Genomic DNA, 21,128 nt, shown 5'->3' on the forward strand with positions numbered 1-21,128 from the left:
GTTTTTTGAGATAAATAAAGAGAACCACGTCATTTAGGCTGTCTAATTTCCATTTAATAGTTATTATGCAAGCACTCAACTTCCTCGGAATCACAGTATTTTGCTGTATATGCAACTGCGCACGGATCATGAAGCCATTGGCACCAAAATGCAATCTTCCACATTTTGCAGAGGGGAAAAAAATCCCTGAACAGAAAAATCCCTACATTTAATTACTGAAAGGCACATTTGTTCTTCTGGGACGAACGGCTACGCTGTATTTCCCTGCTCCCCTCGTCCCTCACGGCGGATCGGGAGCAGGTCTCGGCCGGCCCGTGTGACCGCGCCCCTCACGCCGCCGCGCCGAGCCGCTCTGGCGCCCCCTGGCGGGCCCGCTCGCGCTCCGCATGGAGCCGCAGCACCGCGGCCCGGCGCTGGGAGGCTCCCGCCGCGCGCGCCTGCGCACGAGGCCGGCGGTGCCCGGATCCCTCCGCCGGGCGCAGCGCCCGCCCGGCAGCGCGTGCGGAGCCCCGCGGGCCGTGAGGGGCGGCGGGGGCTGCGCGGGGCCCGGCCCGGCCATGGCGGGGCGACGGTGCGCGGGCGGCGCGGCCGCTCTGGCTGAGGCGCCGGGCTGCGGCGCGGCGGCGGCGGCCGAGCCGGCCAGGGAGCTGTTCGAGGCCTGCAGGAACGGGGACGTGGAGCGGGTCAAGCGGCTGGTGCGGCCCGAGAACGTGAACAGCCGGGACACGGCGGGCAGGAAGTCCAGCCCGCTGCACTTCGCCGCAGGTACCGGGGCTGGGGGAGCCGGGGGGCAGCGCCGCCTCCCCGGGGCGCCGGGCCGGGCCGCGCCGCTCGGGCCTCGCCGCTCGGGCCGGGCGCAGCTCCGGGAGCTCCGGCGGCCCCGAGCGTCGCCCCCGCCCCGCGGCCTGCCCGGCGCCGCGACCGAGCCCGTGACACCCCCGCACGGGGGCTCGCCGGGCGGTACAGCTGCGTCTGCTCCTTATTTCCTTTTTATTTTTCTTTTTTTTTTCATCTTTTTTTTTCTTTTTTTTTTTAAGAAACAAACCTCATCTGGCTTTGAGGCCACATCTGGGGTGGGATTTATTTTGGTCGTGTTGTGACATGTGAGCTCTGACGGGGGCACATGTCCCACGTACAGTTCTTGTGGATTTCAGCAGGCCTGTGCATTTTTAGAATTGAACTCATGAAGGTGCTTGTCAGACAGCACCGTTTCTACGCATTTTGCCTTCTTATCTTTGACAAATGGACTTTGTTAATTCAGGACGTAAGTAAGCAAACAACTGACGTCACAGGACAACTGCTTTCACTGGCGGCAGGCCAGAAGATTGTATCCCACCTTTTCAGACAAAGACCTGACTGTGACTGTTGTTTTCCTGTTGGTTGTTTTGGTTTAATTACGGCCTTAGATGCAGCACCCCAAGGCTGACAGACTTGCAGAAAGCAGCAGCTTCTTTTCAGCCAGACAAATATGGAGAGCAACAAAGATGTTTGTTTCTTTATTAGATTGTCTTGGTAAAGGTTTCTGCTTCAGGTGTCCTTTTCTCTTGTTAAGAGCTTGATTCAGACTTAAGAGGTCTAAGTTCTTGAAAGCCTCCTCAGGACGGAAGTATTTAATAAATTCAAGAAGCTTGATCAGCAGGAGAGCTCAGGAGACAAAATATCGTGTCAGAGGAAAACAATTTTTGTAGCTATTTTTTTATATGCAGCAATCTTGCCTGTGAACTTATAAACTCTGAACTTCTAAACTACTGTGTATGTTTTAGAGCATTTTGGAGAAGTGAGGGGTTGTTTTTATTTGCTATTTGTTAGTTTAGGGGTTTTTTGCCTAAGATGTTTGTCATTCACTATAATGATCTAGTTTATGTCTCTGATCAGGGGTGATCTATCTTTGAAAAACTCCTGATCTGTGTAAATATTTTTCTTTTAAAAATGCACAGCCATAGTTGTAGATTTCATGTAGCTGTTAGATTTCTAATGTTAAACAGGTTAGTGTGTAAATGGGAGACACTGTTGTCATGCCTGGATGTTCCTCAGACTTGGTACAGAGAAATTAATTGCTCCTCTCACTGGCCTGTAGGAGATGCTGAGAGTTTCTGGTGAACATGTGATAGAAAGCCCTTGTGTGATTTCTCAGTGGAACTCTTCAGTGCCTCGGGTCGAGCTCTGCTGTTGTCAGCCCACCTGCAATAGGCTCTGTGTGAAAGGTGGACATAAGTAGCTCTTGGACTTGGGCCTGACTGGTTTTGTTTGGTTTTGCCTTTCCCCTGTTATTCACAGTTGGAGTAATACTCACTGCTTTTGTTTTGTGACTCTAAAGGAGTCGCATTCCAGGAAGTAAAACACAAAAATCTGTTGTACTCCTGCTTTGTTTATCGTAGTTACCTGGGTGTTCTTGGAAAATACATTACAAAACTTCTCTGACTAGTTTCATTCAGTTTCAAGACTTTTTTTTATGGAGGAGTTGGAGCTGAAATACACCATGTTTTGTATTGCTTTTTTTTCCTTTTTTTTTTTGTGGCATTCTGAGTCTGAACTTAGTTTCTGTTTTTTACATCTTTTCCCAGATTTTACCTAACAGGTTGTTTTTTAAAAGTAAGCCAAATTCCTCTTTTTCCATATGTCAGTTTGTAAAGGTGGATTTTGAAGTAAAAGATGTCAAGATCTCCCTGGAAATCCATCATTATCAGAAGTGATACAAATTGGAGTTTTGCTGGAGGTTGCTCTTTGGATTTTTTTAGTACACAGCTGTGTACTAAAGCGTATGATGGTTAAGTTATCCTGAAGGTTTTGTCAAGAGCCCACCACCCTTCACAATAAAAGAGTCTCCATCTTCTCCCATCATGAGCTGCATATACTTCCTCAAGTCAGTCTTTTTCATTACTGCGTGTGTCAGAGTTCAAAGTATCACAAGGTTTTTAGGACTTGGCAGGTACCACAATGCTCTTCCTTCAATCTAAAATTAATAAAAAATATCACCGGGGTAGTGAGAAGGATTTCAGCTAAGTTCTTTCTGTTAGCTTTTTATTCCATCAAAAGTAGCTAAATGCCAATTACGGCATAAGTGACTTTAAATAAATACATTTTTTAAATTATACACATTATACATTTCTACTATGATTAATAATTGGGAATTGTCAGCTAAAAATTTGTAATGGAACAAGTGCAGTGAGCTGCTCGACTGTCACAGGTGGTAGAAGAGTGTCAGCTTGAGGTCCTGAGTAGCCAGCCTTTCTTGTTGGTAATAAAAAACAAAGAGTTCTTGATGATAAGACTATTACCTTGCACAGTTGAAAGCTGTGATCCCATTTAGATGGTCTCTTGATAAAAGCTGAAGAGCTAAAGAAAACCCCGACCTCTTAAAAATTGCACTGTTGGGGTTTTTTTAAAGTGTTGAAATAGTTTTTACTGCAGCTAACTAATGATGAAGAGGAATTTTTAGAGTAGGCAGTGACTTGCCTTCCCGTGATAGCAAAGGCTGCCCCTCTTCCACTCCCAGGGAAACAGCAGAGGCAGAGATCACTGTGCAGTGTGGCCACTTCCTCTGTACTCACACATCCTTTAGAAAGTACTGGGAAAATCATTCCCCTTCCATATATGGTGCCCTGTTGTTCAGATGCTTCTCCAAGGAAGTCAGGAATCCCTGCTGTGCACTCAGTGCTGGAGAGAAGTTACAAAAATGGGTGTGATACAAATGAGTTAATTTCATGGGCATTAAATTAGTTGGTAGTTGAGGGGCGTTGCTGTACTTAAGGTACTTTCAGAGTAGATGCAGGCTTTGCTGAGAGAGAAGCTGTGGGTTGCTCATGAATTGTATGTGATTGAACCTCTGTATTAAATAGAGGGATCCAAGGGAATTCTCTATGCCTATAATAAGGTTTACATGCAGTGGATTTTCAGTTGTGATGTTGATTCCCACTGAGGTATTTTACCTGTACAAACCTTGCTTTGCAGCAATACTTTGAGAAGTAGGAATGCCTTCTGTACAAGAATGAGTAGTTTAGCTACCAGATATGTAACTTCTGGACAAAGAGTTTGATCAGAGTCTTTTCTAACATAATTGCAGCAGTGCTGGAGAACATTTCTTGGTACTCGGAGAAAATACCAAGCGTGTAATCAAATAACAGTGTTGATTATGTGTTTGCAGGACTCTGGCACATGTGAAGGTCTCTTTTGAGTAGTTTCTCAAGATAATTTAGTATGTTTTGAGTATATTTTCTTGAAAGCTTGAAGAAGCAAGAAGAGTATTGGGACACATTTAAGAGAAATAATAGTATTTATAATATTTAGAATAGCTGGACATAGTTAAGAATGAGAAACATGATGCATATAATGTAGTATAGACAATAAGGTGGCATAGGTATAGCTACTAATTCCTTTTTTGGCAGCAGAAATATGCATACATGTGCAGTGAATATGATTTACTGTGCCTGTGCAGATAAATTGGTTTTGCATGGACCATGTATCTGATCCAGTTCTCATCCCAGGTATGCTGAGCTCCTGGTCTCTGTTAGGACAGGCAAGGTGGGTATGTGTCATGGTGAGACTCAAAAGTGGATTTTCTCTAGGATCTGTGGTTCCATCTTAGGCAAGGTGCTAGTTAGCTAAGATTTGTATTGTTAGTATTGTATTTTAAAGAAACACATCACCAGTATTGTAATTTGAAGAAGCACATCACCAGTATAGCCTTGTGACTGTTAATGAAAAATACCTTGAAGTCCATCCTGTAATTCAAAAGTTTGACATAAAACAATTGTTACAATAATGACGAATCTATGGTGAATGTGGTTCCTTACCAGACATTTGAGGGAAGAAGAATAAAGTGAGAATTTAACTGAATTTAACTGAATACTTGTCCAGGCCTCTTTCTCTGACACATACAGCTTGTCTACAAGATCTTCTCTTGGCAAGTGGGATCCAGAAATTGCTTAATAATGGCAGTGGGTTTTTTGGGAGCTCCAGAGGGTGAAAGTGCTTCTTGCTCCAGAAGAGGGTTTAACTGAAGTCAGGTTTAGTAAGCAACATGCTATGGAAAGCTTCACTCACATCTAACCTAAGACTGAAAGTTCCCTTGTAGCTGAAATACTGGCACTTGTATGCTTTTGTCACTTAGGTGCTGTGTTGATACCAGGAATATACATCATTTCTGGGTTATGGTTGCAAGGACTTAAACCTGCCATGGACATTCTATGGGTGATCTGTAGCAAAGTTTAAATTTACTGCAATCTAGATATCAATGGTGTTGGCAACTTCATGGTTATTCCCTCTGAGGGGAAATCAAGACTTCATCCAGATCTTGATCTGTTCGGGAAAAGAGTTTGTAACTCAGATATTTAGAGAAATTTAGAAATCCTGCACACATGAGTTATTTCACAGAAGGTACTTGGCAGAAGACTGATACATAGCAGCTAAAATGCGACTCTCATCTGCCCTAATAATTGCTAAGACCCACAGAGACATTCATGGAACCTTTGAGGTGGTCTTTGGAACAAAACCAGATGAGTATAATGGCTACAAGCAGAAATCCTAAAGTGTTCTGGCCTTGTGGAGATATTAGAGCAAACATAGATACTGTTTAATGTTCTTGTTCGTTTACCATTATATAAGCATGCAAGATACAGCAGAAATTTGAGGGAACCCTATCAAGATGCTAATTACTTCTGTCATCCTTAATATTATTTTTTACTGAGATTAATCTAGTTTTTAAGAGTTTCAAAAACATCCTTAATGTGTAAATGCTTCTGTGGTAAACCATGCCACTTGTGATTGTCTTTAGGAGTGGCTACTGTTATTGGGGTTTTTTGGTTTAATCTGCCTGTTTGAGGCAGGAATTTCTCTTACCCCACTCTGAAGCCTTTTCTCCCTTTTCCAGGTTTTGGTCGGAAGGATGTAGTTGAATATTTACTTCAAAGTGGTGCCAATGTCCACGCAAGAGATGATGGCGGCCTTATTCCTCTTCACAACGCTTGCTCTTTTGGCCATGCTGAAGTTGTCAATCTGCTCTTGCGGCACGGTGCAGATCCTAATGCTCGAGATAATTGGAATTACACTCCCCTTCATGAAGCTGCCATTAAGGGAAAGACAGATGTCTGCATTGGTAATTTTCTCCCACTCTTCCTGTGACTGACTCACTTGTTTTCACTATGAAAAATCAAGAACCCTTTAAAGACCATTTTTACTTTATGGAGTTATGGCTGATACAAGGGTTAAAAGTAAACAACTTTTATGAACTTCAATTCATATGTCACTGTTACAAGATGCAATTTTTTGGACCTGTTTTGTATGATTGTCTACCTATAAAGGTTGACACTGACATCAAGGGGGAAAGTGCTTTAAAGTGACATGGTGGAGCTAAATTCTATTTCAGTCTAAACTCTTATACTGCCTGTACAGTGCAGTGGAAAGAAAAAAAGTGATCTTAATAATGGATTCATTCTGTCTTATGTGTAGCAGCCGTGTTAAATTAGTTAAGGATGGGAAAGCTTCAATTATATTGACTACCTGTTTTACCTACACAGTTCTTGAGAGGAGCTCTTTAAAGAAGAGGTAGAAAATGAGGCATGTAATCTTGATTGTATGGTTTGCTGCAATTTACTTTAAGAGAGCTGTAGAGCTCTAGAGTGCTGTACAGGTAACACTGCCTGTCTGGCCTGAATATGAGTGCAACATGCACAGCCTGCCACTGCTGTCTGCAGGTTAGTACAGCACAGGGTTTGGGGCAGCATGCTCTGGAGCTGATGGAAAATAGCTGCTGAGTGTTTGTGGTGGGTCAGCTGGGATTGGCTCTTGTCAGGCTGTGGTTCTTTCTGATCTGCTTTTTATAGACATGTTTCACCAGATACTCTGGTCACAGATGACACTGCAGAATACTGATATTAAAAATCTGAAAAAGGAAGTTAGGATGTTTCTTTTGTTGCTTGCAGATTACAGTGATGATATGTTTCATAAACCTTGTCTAGTAGAATTGTTTTCTCATAGAAGGCTTTGGCATTTTTGTAGTACTGTTGCAGCACGGTGCTGAACCAACCATCCGGAACACAGATGGAAGAACAGCTTTGGATTTAGCAGACCCTTCTGCAAAAGCAGTGCTGACTGGTAAGTGATTATCTTTAGATTTCTTTATGACTAGTAAAAATTGAACTGATGTGTCACAGTAGTTTAGGGTTTGTCTTTCTGATACTACTTTAACATGTCTCTGGTTTATATTTCTAAATAGAACTAATTCCCTTATGACTTTCATCATCTCAGTCATGGTATGTTCTGGATAGTTTTTCATGCTAGTTCAATGATGAATTGTCAAATTTTTAGAATCATAGAATGGTTTAGGTTGAAAAGGACCTTAAAGATCATGTTGTTCCAAGCCCCTGTCATGGGCAGGGGCATTGACTAGACCAGGTTATTCAGACCCTATCCAACATGGCCATAAAAATGAGCAGGCCATATTTTAAGGCATGGGCCTTAAAAAAAATCCAGAGGCAGGGAATCCACAACTTCTCTGGGCAGCCTGTTCCTCTGCCTCACTACTCTCTGAGTAAAGAATTTCCTCTCAACATTTAGTCTAAATCTCTCCTCTTTTGGTTTAAACACATTTCCCTTTGTCCTGTGAATACCTGCCTGTCTGAAAACTCACCCTTCCTCTTTTTTAAAATATCCCTTTAACAACTGAAAAGAATATTTTAAGTACTTCTAGAATTTATGTTCTCTAAAATTTTAGAAGAGGAGGATAAGTAGTGAACTTCACATATATTATTTTGACAGCTAAAGAATGCCCTTTTGTCTTCTAGGTGAATACAAGAAAGATGAACTTTTAGAAAGTGCCAGGTATGTGTGTTTGGAAAATAACTGGATTTAGTTATATTTGCAGAATTTTATGTAATTAATATATAAGTATATAGTCTTTGGAATTTGCATTCCATCTAGGTGCTAATCTTTGGCTGTTTTCTGTGAATGAAGCTATGAAAGTAGTTGCATAAATGCATTTTTGTTTTCCCTTTAATGCTGGCAATACAGAGGGAAATTTATTGCTTCAGATGTGTTAAACGTTATCACAGTAAAAAATATCCAACCAGAGCAAGCTACTAAAAGTTGGTATAAGATTATTTCTGCTCATTTGATATCTTGTTTTTTCAGGAGTGGAAATGAGGAGAAGATGATGTCTCTTCTTACACCATTAAATGTTAACTGTCATGCAAGTGATGGCAGAAAGGTATTTCTGTTTAAAACCTGATTTCAAAGTAGTTATCTCTTACATGATCCAGCTATTGTTTGAGCAGATTTTAAAAATGTTAAACATAAAATCTATTTTCTTCACTGTATGTGGGAAAATAAGATTCCACCTCTCTAGCAGCTGATGTTTTTTGTTTGTTTTTTAATCTTAAAAGGACTATGCAAGTAATTCTATATAGGAGCGATAAACAAACATGTTTTTGATTGAAACTTCTGCAGTGAAAAAGAAGTGAGGCCTTTTCACAGATTTTTTTCCCCTATCAGGGAGAAACACACAGACATTTTGACATGCACCCTTAGGCAAGTTAATGCTCCTGTTTCAGGAGCAAGCTGTTCATTGCTGTAAGTAATGGTAAAGAAATACATAAAAATGTTCAAATTCTCCATTCTGAAAAATCCTGAATCTTCTGGGTTTAGCCCCTAGCCTGCAGAAGGATCAGATTATTGAATATCACTTTTTGGCATCCTTATTAAGTATTTTGTGTCATTGACCCAAGTTCTGATCTAGTTGCTTTCCCTCTGTGAGGCTTTGTAGTAAGATACCGGAATCTCCAAAACACTGATGTATCTCTCTTTTCTCATCTGCTTATGAGGCTTACCATCAAGGAACTGTAGAAATCTGGTTCAGTGGTTAGGTTTGTAAATGCAGAGGATAAGATTTCTCCTCACTAATTTGTAGCTGTTCCTTTAGTACTGCTGATGTTTGAGTGAAATTGCTAGACAAGATCATAGAGCAGTTATCTGTCTTCTCTGTGGAGAGTGAGAGTTTAGAAGAGATGAAATTTCCCCCACACCCCACTCACTCACTTCACTCACAAATGTGGATAACAATCTCTCTTGATAATTATAAACTTGCTTCACTGATTGGCAGAGAGACTTCTTCATATTTTAACTATCATTGTTGCTAATGGTCTTCCTACTTCCCCTTTCACAAGGACATTGTTTGTGCCAGCAAAGTATTTTTAGCTATGGTAGGCTAAAGAAACGAAAATGGCCTTGGTATTAGTGATAGAGTAAATTTGGGATTTGTGTTAATGTTGACTTCAAGAGTAGTCAGTGAACAGTGAACATAGTCATCATATGTCTGATTCAAGCATTCTGAGATTTTTTTTAAACTTGTAAGTCTTTAAGGACTTCAGCATTTCATACTGTTAACAAGTTGTGAAAAAAGAAATATAAAATTAATCTTGATTTTGTGTTACTGATTTATTCCACATTCTGTTGTTTCAGTCTACTCCATTGCATTTAGCAGCTGGATATAACCGTGTAAAAATAGTTCAGCTCTTGCTGCAGCACGGAGCTGATGTACACGCTAAGGATAAAGGGTAGGTTCCTTTTTCCCTTTGTTCAGAATAAACAGGATTTGTTAGAAATTGAGGTGAAGTAAAGAGCAGTCATACTGTTTTAACCACAAAGAATTTCCAACTTGAGACTGTTTTTTCACCTTTAACCTTTCTGTTATGACAAAAATGCAAGTTGATTAGTTTTCACAGGAAAGATATTACAGCATTGTTTTTGTGAAAAGGGTTATAATTAGGGTCACTCCTGAACATCCCCTGCAGATAGTTCTTCCTGCTTAGAGTTCCAATTCTGAGTGGAACCATTTCATCTGCAATTCACTTCTCATCTTCTGATTATTTTAGATGTTCACTGTTCTGATAAGTGCCGATGGGATTTTCTGGTTTCTTCTTCAGTTTATTTCCCCATAGTTTCATTTGAACTTGTGTCATATTATTTTTGTAAAATGTTCAATGTAAAGCATAGTACCAGTTGCAATGTGTTAGATGCATTTAAAATTAACATATGTGTACTAAAATATTCATCCTTCTCCTTTTTCTACTATGTAGAGATCTGGTGCCACTTCACAATGCCTGTTCCTATGGTCATTACGAAGTAACAGAGCTTCTAGTAAAGGTTGGTCTTTGAAGAGATGAAAATGCATATTAATAAATAAGAGCAGTTTATAATAGACTAATACAAGTCACATATTTTTTTATTTTGTATGTAGATTTACAAAACTTAAAGAATGATAAATTGCTTTTGCTCTACATGTTAGTGATTATTAAGCTGGAGCTACAGAATCTTCTGCTTGCAAAGAAGCTTTTTCTTTATAAATGTGCTTTCTGTTTTTAACTGTCTCTGCTCCAAAGTTGAATATTTTCATACCACCAAGTAAGTACTGTTTATCTCAATCTTTCTACACTCACCAAAAAAAAAAAAAGCACCAAACAAACCCCTATATTGATATTTTGAGTTTGAAAGTAGAGGAATACTTTAGAAGATAAAGCAATAACAAGTGTTTAAAAAGAATACTATTAAAGATGTAAATGTTTTTAAATTAAAGAACAGTCAGTCTTTTGAGGAAATTAACTTTACAACATTAGTTTGGGCCTAGAATTGTAGCCTTCACCCCAAATAAAGAGAAACTTGTCAGTTTTCCTAACAAAAGAGAACTCTTGGAACCAAAGTGGTTTATCTGGGTTACGTTAGTCGTGAAGATAAGTATGATGCACATTAAACTAGTTGGTTGCAACATAATATGTGTACTCCACCAAAGGAGTTTTGAGCTGTGCATTTTCTCAGCTGCCACTGCAAATCAAGATCATTGTAACAACTGAATGTTGTCTAACTCCAGACATTGGGCTGCTCAGGGAATAGCTCTTGTTCTGTTCTGTGTGTTTCGGCCCCCAACTAATCCCATGTATCTTTCTATTTGTTTAGCAAAAAATTAATTTAAAAAACCTATTGAAATAGGCTTTCATTGTAGTAGGTATAAAGTCAAGACTTTTTTTTTACTTCAGGGGCCAGTTGTAAAGTGAGTTTTTGCAATGATGGTAGTAGACACAACCCCACAACTGAACTTTTGCCTATACACTACTGTGTGTCTTAATGATTTAGGTAGAATTGTACTCCATACTGGATTTCTGTTCCAGAGAATTCTGAATTGCTTTCTGCAAAGCCATACAGCTTTAAGAGAAACAGTGGGAAAGAACATGTACTTGCTTACAGACTGAACTTGGAATGCAATCAAAATGTTACTGGACAAGAATTATGCATACATTACTCATCCAGGAGTGTTACTTGTGGAATCTTGTACTTAAATGTTTTGAATTAAAATTAACTTTGAGTTAATTTTAGATAATGTGGCACTCATATCTTGGGGGTTATTCACAGAACATGTATTTATCTTAGTGCAGCTGGTCACTCTAGACATTTTCTAGAGCTGCAGAGAACCAGAGCTTGTTCACAGGTGATTTGGAGAATGAATATTTAGCTTTCTCTGATTTGACCTGTAGCAGAGCTCCTTTCCTTTCTGAAAAGACTAGCTAGCCTTTGGCTTCTTTGAGTGTACCTGTGGAACACCAGGTGATTAAAAACCACAATGTACTGAAATGTTGTGTTAGATTGAAAATTAATGTCTTGGAAACAGTTTGCATATAAGCATTAATTATTATTTTAACTGTCTACTGTATTGAAACTAATAACATAGTCTTTTTCTAACGTCCTGGTTTTGACTGCATCTTTTTTTACCCCTTTCCCTTTCAAGCATGGAGCATGTGTGAATGCAATGGATCTCTGGCAATTCACCCCTCTGCATGAAGCAGCTTCTAAGAACAGGGTGGAAGTATGTTCTCTTTTGTTAAGTTATGGTGCTGACCCAACACTGTTGAACTGTCACAACAAAAGCACCATTGATTTGGCTCCAACGCCCCAATTAAAAGAACGATTAGCATGTGAGTATGAAGTGGGATCAGTTCTACAATTACAGCCTGTAATGTGTAATTAGATTCCCTAGACAGTGACCTGCCAGAAACCAGATTTGTAAAATGCTTACACTTTAAAAGTAATTGTGCAGTGTTGCAGTATATTTCACTGTTTATAATTTGAAACTGCTATATTTTCTGAATGTAGGCATTTAAAATAATTTTACTGTCAATTTTATAGTCAAGTGGTTGTGATGGGTTGTGTAGCTTTTCCCCTATTAAATGCTTTCTCTGATGACCTTGCCAATACACTTTCATTTCCCATACTTGTTCCCATCATTACATCAAGATTGTTGAAATATTATTTTTTTATTCCACAGTTTCTTGTTTAAAGAAAAGAAAAAATAACTGCTTATATTGCTAAATATGTTTGTGTGTGCCATAGTCACTGGAAATTTAAAGAATTTGATGAAGGACATGGATTTTTGTCCAGCAGACTTAATTGAAAAGAGTGACCTCATATTCTGTCCTTGAGTGATATTTACAAAAGTTGTCAGTAAATACTGCACTAGACTTCATGCTAGCATCTAGAAATGATTTTCCAAAACTAGGTCAGAAGTAGAGATTTTTATATGCTTGACTTAGTACCTATGTGAACAGTAGAACCTACGTAGTGGTGAGTGAAACAGATCTGGTGCAGCCAGTTTGGATGTGTCTGGCTTTGGTTTACAAACAAAGCAAAATTTGTGTAGTGTTTTGACTTAACTACAAAAGTTCTGTCAAGTGATGTAATAGCTTGAGTCAGACTTGGAAATGTCTGCTCCATGGTCTGCTGAATAAAATGAATATATTTTTTTAAACTGAGAGAAGCAATTGTCTTGATCCTTCTTGAGTCAAGAAGTTAAACCTCTGCTATTCATCTTTTTATTTTTAAAGATGAATTCAAAGGTCACTCACTGCTACAGGCTGCAAGAGAATCAGATGTAGCTCGTATAAAGAAACATCTTTCTTTGGAAACAGTGAACTTCAAGCATCCTCAGACACATGAGACAGCACTGGTAATATCTCAGGACTTGTTAGTGGTTTTGTATATATTGTGTCTAACCTAAGCCTAAGGTAATAGTTTAGCAATAAATATTGCAGTGTCAAATTTTGTAATTCAGACCAATCTGGAATATCTGGTGTCTACTTAAGCAAATAACACAGATTAATATTTCATTCTTAAAGTTAATGTCAAGATTAACATAAATTATTTATTCAGTAATTATTATTTTGTTTAGATTGTCTAAATGTGTGGGTTTTGTAGAACAGTCTCATTTTAAGCAACAGCAAGCTATGTATGTTAGCTTTATGTGATGGTTTCCAACAGTTATTAGAAAGGGGAGTTCTTGAAAATACCAGAGTAAATCCAAAAGCCCGTATGGAATCTGCCAAATTAATGAGCATGTTTTGGGTTAGTTTTTTTTTCTGTTGTCTTTGTATGGCAACTCTTAACTGCCAGCTGATTCAGCAAGTAGTAAAACCTGATATTGCTAGCTGGTTGTTAATTGTAGACTTTTTAATGTTTACAGCACTGTGCTGCTGCATCTCCATATCCTAAGAGGAAACAAGTATGTGAATTGCTACTGAGAAAGGGAGCCAATATCAATGAAAAAACAAAAGAGTGAGTAGTTACAAATGAATCCTCCTAACTGTTTGTTTAGAAGATTTTGAAAAATACATTTTGAATGATTCCTTTTATTTGTTTTTTTTTTTTTAAGCTTCTTAACTCCTCTGCATGTGGCATCAGAAAAGGCTCATAATGATGTTGTTGAAGTAGTTGTGAAGCATGAAGCTAAGGTATGAGTATCATACTTTTGTAGACATTCATGTAGTGTGCAGGTTTTCATACCACAGGAATAAACAGTTTTTGTAAAATAATTCATTTTGGAAGGTTCTAGATTTATTCACTACAGCTACAGACCATCACTCCATCCATACAGCCATATACATTATAGAATCATCAATGGTTTGGTCCTGTTTTTAAGAAATGCAGATACTGTTCTCTCTGTGAACAGAAAACTTCCAGTGTCTTACTTGTCCAGCAGAAATAATTAAATCCATAAGGAAAAAAGGTGGGAGGTGTATATGGACAGCAAGAAGTTAAACTGAAGTGTGTGAAAGACTTTACATGGTGTATGCAGTAAAAAATAAAATTAAGGCAAAATATTAAGTCATAACACAGTGAGTAGTTCAAACTTCCACAGAAAGAAAATGTGGAGAGGAGGGACTCTCTGTAGTGGTTGAACCCTCCAGGATGGGGAGTTGAATGTCTCTCATGGAAATTTGATTATAGCCTGACTGCTAGTTTCCAAAACCAGAGGAGGAATAGGGAATAAAAAAGTAAGGTTTGAGTGCAGAGCTTTAAATTGTTGAATACACTTTGAGCCAACACATAGGAAGTCCTGTCTGAGATACCACAATAAGCCAGTGTGAGGTAAAAGCTGTTCTACATGTTAGCACTGAAGATCTGTACTGCGAGGAGCAAAATAGTGAATTACTCTTGTTTGTGGTAAAAATGCACTGGATTATTCCCATGCCTCTAAAAGAGGGCTACTTTATGAACTGTTTTTGTTTGAAATCTCACCACCATTGGAAATATACTAAATATCTTCTTTTTATTAAAGTAACGATACTACTTGTGAGATGTTCCCAGTCAGCAATGGAAACGTATTTAATATTAACTTCATAGTGGTATTTCTTGTGTGTTATTTTTAGGTTAATGCATTAGATAATCTTGGCCAGACCTCTCTGCACAGAGCAGCACATTGTGGTCATCTTCAGACGTGCAGGTTGCTGCTGAGTTCTGGATGTGATCCTTCCATTGTGTCTCTGCAGGGCTTTACAGCCTTACAAATGGGGACTGAAAGTGTGCAACAGCTGCTGCAAGGTATGCTGAGTTACTCAACATCCACTGTGTGCTTCATTTTACTTGCTGTTCAAGTGCTGTCAAATAATAATAAAGACTAGTCAACAAAAAAATATGTTCTGCAAAAGACAGTACTAAGTAATGTTTTACTCTCTACTTAATAATATCATTTACTGTCTAGATCATTAGAGATGAAGATTCTGGGATATAGCTACCTGGAATAATTTTATTAAAATCCTGACGTAAGATGGGGGGAACCTTGAAAATAGAAAATTAGTTTCTAAAGCAAAAATGCTTGCTTTGAATTTGTGCGTGGAAGCAACAGTGTACATGGATTTTCAAGAGAGAGGTTTATACATTATAATACATACATAAACTTGATCTGGTCTTATTCTGAAACTGGAATGAGAACGCTTTGTTGGTTCCGCAACATTTCAAAACATACAGGAAGCACATTGCTGAAGTCAACTTCCCAAACAGTATTTGCTCTATCAGCTATAGTCATAGATAGTAAACAGAAACAGAAATTGTCAGTAGTTGATTGATCTTATTTCAAGGATTTCCCTTTTAAAAAACTGAAATTATTTCCTGTCTTAACAAATTTCTTCAACTCCTTACACTTACCTGTGACATAATCTCATTTATTTTGCAGAAGGTATCCCATTAGGTAATTCTGATGCAGATCGACAATTGCTGGAGGCTGCAAAGGCTGGAGATGTGGATACTGTAAAAGTAAGCTTAAACCTCTCCTTACAGATTAGAGGGAATTTGTCATGGTTTAACCTCAGCCAGCAACCAAGCCCCACACAGCTGCTTGGTCAGTTTTCCCCTAGCAGGATCAGGAGAGAATCGGAAGGATAAAAGCTGGAAAACTTGTGGGTTGTGATAAAGGCAGTTTACTAGTATAGAAAACAAAAGCCACATACACAAGCAAAGCAGAACAAGGAATTACTTCACTACTTCCCATGGGCAGGCAGGTGTTCAGCTATTCCCAGGAGAGCAGGGCCCCTTCTCAGATAACAGTGACTTGGGAACATAAACTCCATAACTACAAACATCCCCCACTTCATGTACTGAGCAGGATGCTCTCTGCTCTGGAATGTCCCTTTGGTCAGTTGGGGTCACCTGTCCTGGCTGTGACTCTCCCCAGCCTCCTCAGCAGTGTGGCAGCACAGAAAGGCCTTGGCTCTGTGTGAACTCTGCTCAGCAATGGCAACAGCATCTCTGAATTATCAGCCCTGTGTGCAGCACAAATCCGAAACACAGCCCTATACCAGCCACTGGGAAAAAAAACTAACTCCACCCCAGCCAAAGTAGCACAGAATTATGTGCCAGTGTATAATTTCTCAAAGAAAGCAATCAAACAGCCCTTCACTGCCTGCTTTAGAAATATTATCTGTCCTAAAACCGTTGTATTACACCATTATTACAGATCACAGAGTACAATATTCATCACCTCCAGATGTTTGCCTTACATAAAAAGCATTAGTTCAGAGGTGTGGATTTGGGAGCAGGTGGATTTTTTTCTTAGGACACAATTTCTAAAAAGTAAAGACTGTAAAAATAATTTTTTCTTGAGAACAGTTATGCTAAATGAGATGTGCGTAACAATATTCTATGACTAAACTAGAGGTGTCAGCACTATGTAGTGACATATATTTTGTTTGGGGAAATTCACAGAAGCTGTGTACAGTCCAGAGTGTGAACTGCAGAGATATTGAAGGACGTCAGTCTACACCGCTTCATTTTGCAGCTGGATATAACAGAGTGTCTGTTGTGGAATATCTTCTTCAGCATGGAGCTGATGTACATGCAAAAGATAAGGGGTAAATGCTTCAATATGTTTTTTCTTGGCAATTGTAATTGGTCATTTCTCGCAGCTTTTGAATATTGTTAGCTGATAAACATCCCGTTTTTCTTCAGAATTTTTATCTTCATGGAAACTTCTGTTAAAATGAAGATGTTAGGATTATCCAAAAGCATTTTGCAGCACTTCAGAGCATTAAGAGTTTCTCTGGCCCTGTGGTTTTACTTCTCTTTAGTGCCCTGCTGATTAAGTTTTTACTGCAATAGGTATTCCTACTATATTAGACTGTTGCGGGGGGAAGGTTTTGTTATGGTCAAAGATGCATTGTGTTTTAAGTTTATATCACTTGTTGAAAAAATACCCTATTTTTAAAGAGTTTTTTTCTTCTTTTAATTGTTTTCAGAGGACTTGTCCCTTTACATAATGCCTGCTCATACGGTCATTATGAAGTTGCAGAACTGTTGGTTAAACATGGTGCAGTTGTCAATGTTGCTGATTTGTGGAAATTCACTCCCTTGCATGAAGCTGCAGCAAAAGGAAAATATGAGATTTGCAAACTCCTGTTACAGGTATTACATATGCTGGAGGGAACTAACTTTTCTTTCTTGTTCACTTTGAAAAGTAAATGGACTTCTTTGAGAAATTGATTTCTGGTTTCTAAGTTATTGTAGTTTAATGCTTTCAGTAAAAGGGATACTGTTAGTATCTGTGTTGTTCTTTCTCACACAGTAAATGGAATACTCTCTGCAGGAAACCATAATATGTATCAGAATATTTGCTCAACAAGGCATTAGATGCATAAGATGCAGCATGTTTATTTTACTGACATACTTACCACCTGTTTTTGGTGTGCACAGCATGGAGCTGACCCTACAAAGAAAAACAGGGATGGCAATACTCCACTAGACCTTGTTAAAGATGGTGATACTGATATTCAAGACTTACTTAGAGGAGATGCAGCTCTCCTAGATGCTGCAAAGAAAGGCTGTTTGGCCCGAGTGAAAAAGCTTTGTTCACCTGACAATGTCAACTGTCGGGACACGCAAGGACGGCATTCAACACCACTACATTTAGCAGGTCAGTGTTCTAATTAGCTAGTTTGATCAGTTACTAACTACTGTGGCTGAACTTTCTATGTTTACACAAGCTCAGAGTGTAGCCTCAAACTGGAGGATTCAGTACTTTTTCTTTTGAAAAGTTAGTATCTTTGCCATATTGCTTTTCAAACTGTTTATTTTCCTGTTTTGTCTAGCCGGAGAGGATCTTTTCTTGTTTATTGATAAGTTTTAAAACCAAATAGTGCTGTCCTTTGTAATAGATATTACACTGTCTTAACTGGGATTGGTAATTTAATTGAATTGGTAATTTAAGTGAATTACTGCTTCTCCACAGCCTGTTTGGGGTGGTGTTTTAATTCAGTTTATTCTGTTCTTCTGCAATTCCAGCTGGTTACAATAATTTGGAGGTTGCAGAATACCTGTTGCAGCATGGAGCAGATGTGAATGCACAGGATAAAGGAGGCTTGATTCCTCTGCACAATGCAGCATCTTATGGGGTAAATGTCTCAAACTTCCTGAGACTTTATTTATGTTTTAAAAAAAAAGGTACACTTGATTGATAGAATTACTTTTGCTGTTGAGTTACAATGTAATCTTATTTGTAAGATACAGAATGAATAATTAGATCACAAGCTTATGTTACAGGTAATGAAAATCACGAATGGAGTTTTGTGATCATGAACACCTAAAAAGCCATAGGCTGAAAGGTGTTCTGTAAAATGCCTTTCCTTACTTGTGCCAGTCAAATTTTATCAGGAAGATCTCACTTTCACTGAAATGACTGCTGTTGAGACAGCAGTTGTTTTTGTGAACTTCCTGAATCTCTGTCCTTGAATCAAGTCTTTAACCAAAACAGGTGAACTTTCCAAACTGGAATTTCAAATTCTATATTCAGGCTTTTTTTCCTTCAGATTCCTCTGGATTTGGAATTTTGTATTATACTGTCCTTTTTTCACAAGAGAACAAATCTTATTTAACTTTTTGCTGATATGTCATAGGTTAGCAAGAAAACACCTTGCTTTAGTACTTTTTAAAATCATAATTAAATGCATTCTAAGAAGATGGAGAATTACTGTGATTACAGAGAAATAGCAGTAGTAATCCTGAATTATTTTAGTACACTGTGGTACCTTGGAATTTAACAGGTGTTTTTACTTTTCCAGCATGTTGATGTAGCAGCTTTACTCATAAAGTATAATGCATGTGTGAATGCCACAGACAAATGGGCTTTCACACCACTTCATGAAGCAGCTCAGAAAGGAAGGACTCAGCTTTGTGCCTTATTACTGGCACATGGGGCTGATCCTACTCTGAAAAACCAAGAAGGACAAACACCATTGGACCTGGTCACTGTAAGTGATGGGGCTCCACTTGGAAAATCTATACTTATCTGTGTGTGACACCTCATTTAAAACTGTCCTTTAAAAAAACAGTAACACATCCACTTCTGCAAAATTCAAAATACTGTGGTTTCTGTGGCATTTGTATGTGTCTGGCAAAGGAAGTCAATAGAGCTTTATAAATCATCTTTAAGTAATTTCTTGCTTCAGGGATCTTGTTTCAATATGGAGTTTGGGGGGGAAACCTCAAAACACTAACAAAATGAGTTAATTCTTGTAATGTGATGCTTTGAATTCAGTGCTTATAGTTTGACTAATACAAAAATTGTGACAATAAAATATAAGCAAACCTTGTAGTGGCATAAATTTGAGAAACTTATCTGTCTGTTAAGTTTTTAGGAGTGTTTTTTCTAAGTATTATGATGTAATCCAAAACTACATTGAGAGTAACTGTTTTGTTTCATAAATTCTGTTGCCAGTAGAAGTTTCTGTTCTTTTTTTGTAGAAAAGTGATTCTGTTTAACTGGCCCTAAATTTTTTTAGAAATACTATAGTCTTTACAGCCTTTATAAATAAACATTTTCCAGTTTCATTTATGCTGTTGACAGAAAAGGCCATTTGTAAGCTGAATTGTAAAATGCATGTTTTCCCAATATTAGTTTGCAGTGTACTTAAGAAATCTGATATAATATAGTGCATTCTAGGAAAAAACCATTGTGCCAAAGTGTTCCTCTGTTCTAATGAGTTGTTTTGTGCTCTTTAGGCCGATGATGTCAGTGCATTACTGACAGCAGCAATGCCTCCTTCTGCCTTACCGACTTGCTACAAACCTCAGGTTATAAGTGTGTCTCAGACTACAGGCTCTGCAGCCGACTCCCTCTCTTCTGTTCCATCCAGTCCATCCAGTCTGTCTGCTGCAAGTAGTCTTGACAACTTGTCTGGTAGTTTTTCTGAACTTCCCTCTGTTGTTGGTACAAACTGTGCAGAGGGAGCTACTGTGCTGGAGAAAAAAGAAGGTGAGGCTTTCTCAGGAGTGAATAACGTTGCTTAACAAATTGTAAAAAGAACACAAAGGTGTGAAGCTTCCCATACATTATGGCATACACAATATTTAGATTCCTTATGATGTCATTAATGAGAAACAAAAGCTTGAAAGTCATGTAGTATAAGATTTTACTCTTTTCCCTTCCAGAGCCTTTAAAATGTGGGGTTTTTTCGCTGAACAGAACCAATATGGTGAATTTTGTTTTAAAAGAGAAATCAAATGTAATTTGGCTGCATACCAACCAGTATTTTACTGTAAATTTTATCTAATTTTTAAGTGTCTGTTCTTAGATTGGGTATCTTAAAAAGGTTTATTTTATGACATTTTATTTGTCAGTATATTTTCTGTAGTAATTTGCATTTCTGGAGTTGATTGGCTTATTCTGTGGAAGCACAAAAACTGCTCTTAGGGAGAAAGAAGAGCAGATTAAGTAATTTATTCTTACAGATATCTAATCCACCATCTGCAAAACAGGAATTTGTCTCTCATTGTTGCTGTAGACAGGGGGAGATGTGTATGCCTTATTTTACAATGCAGGTATAAATGTACATTGTGAGTTTTTCTTCTTATCCAGTTTCAGGTGTCGATTTTAGCATTAATCAGTTTGTGAGGAACCTTGGCCTTGAACATCTAATTGACATATTTGAGAGAGAACAGGTAAGGGTTATATTTATTTCCATATACTCTGGGCTAGAAGTCAATGGAATAAATAGTGACTGGTTAGTATAATAAGACAGATTTTAGGTGAGTGACTGTCAAATTGACTGGAATGAAGGAAAGGACTATAAAACTGGATTTTTCATTGATATATAAAATAAATTTATATTAAAATATTTGTGTATATATTAGCAGATGGAGCAGTGATGTTTATATCAGTGTAACAGTTGTAACAGTGTTTCAGTCATATAAATGGTAGGGGAAATAAGTAGTCTGTGTTAATTAGTAATTTTAGTGTTTGTTTAAATACATCTAGAGGAACATTTTTTTGGTGAGAAACATGGTCCTTGCAAGCAATGCAAGTTGTAATTTGTGGTTTGTATCAT

The 21,128-nt window shown here is 38.4% G+C and overlaps 1 protein-coding gene across 1 annotated transcript in view; it reads left to right on the top strand.

Annotated features, from left to right (window-relative positions):
- The first annotated feature begins 431 nt into the window (after positions 1-431).
- Positions 432-21,128, top strand: part of TNKS2 (tankyrase 2) — a 29,793-nt gene continuing 9,096 nt past the window's right edge. The window contains exons 1-20 of the mRNA XM_079312382.1: positions 432-765; positions 5,870-6,094; positions 6,997-7,092; positions 7,782-7,818; positions 8,128-8,203; positions 9,454-9,548; positions 10,071-10,137; positions 11,771-11,957; positions 12,864-12,985; positions 13,499-13,590; positions 13,688-13,766; positions 14,685-14,856; positions 15,488-15,567; positions 16,516-16,661; positions 17,046-17,211; positions 17,500-17,719; positions 18,088-18,197; positions 18,864-19,052; positions 19,804-20,056; positions 20,660-20,742. Coding sequence (XP_079168508.1) covers positions 558-765; positions 5,870-6,094; positions 6,997-7,092; positions 7,782-7,818; positions 8,128-8,203; positions 9,454-9,548; positions 10,071-10,137; positions 11,771-11,957; positions 12,864-12,985; positions 13,499-13,590; positions 13,688-13,766; positions 14,685-14,856; positions 15,488-15,567; positions 16,516-16,661; positions 17,046-17,211; positions 17,500-17,719; positions 18,088-18,197; positions 18,864-19,052; positions 19,804-20,056; positions 20,660-20,742 — 2,703 coding nt within the window. The 5' untranslated portion in view covers positions 432-557. The remainder of the gene's footprint in view (positions 766-5,869; positions 6,095-6,996; positions 7,093-7,781; positions 7,819-8,127; positions 8,204-9,453; positions 9,549-10,070; positions 10,138-11,770; positions 11,958-12,863; positions 12,986-13,498; positions 13,591-13,687; positions 13,767-14,684; positions 14,857-15,487; positions 15,568-16,515; positions 16,662-17,045; positions 17,212-17,499; positions 17,720-18,087; positions 18,198-18,863; positions 19,053-19,803; positions 20,057-20,659; positions 20,743-21,128) is intronic.

Source organism: Erithacus rubecula (genome assembly GCF_903797595.1).
Source record: "Erithacus rubecula genome assembly, chromosome: 9".
In the NCBI taxonomy this organism is placed as follows: domain Eukaryota; kingdom Metazoa; phylum Chordata; class Aves; order Passeriformes; family Muscicapidae; genus Erithacus; species Erithacus rubecula.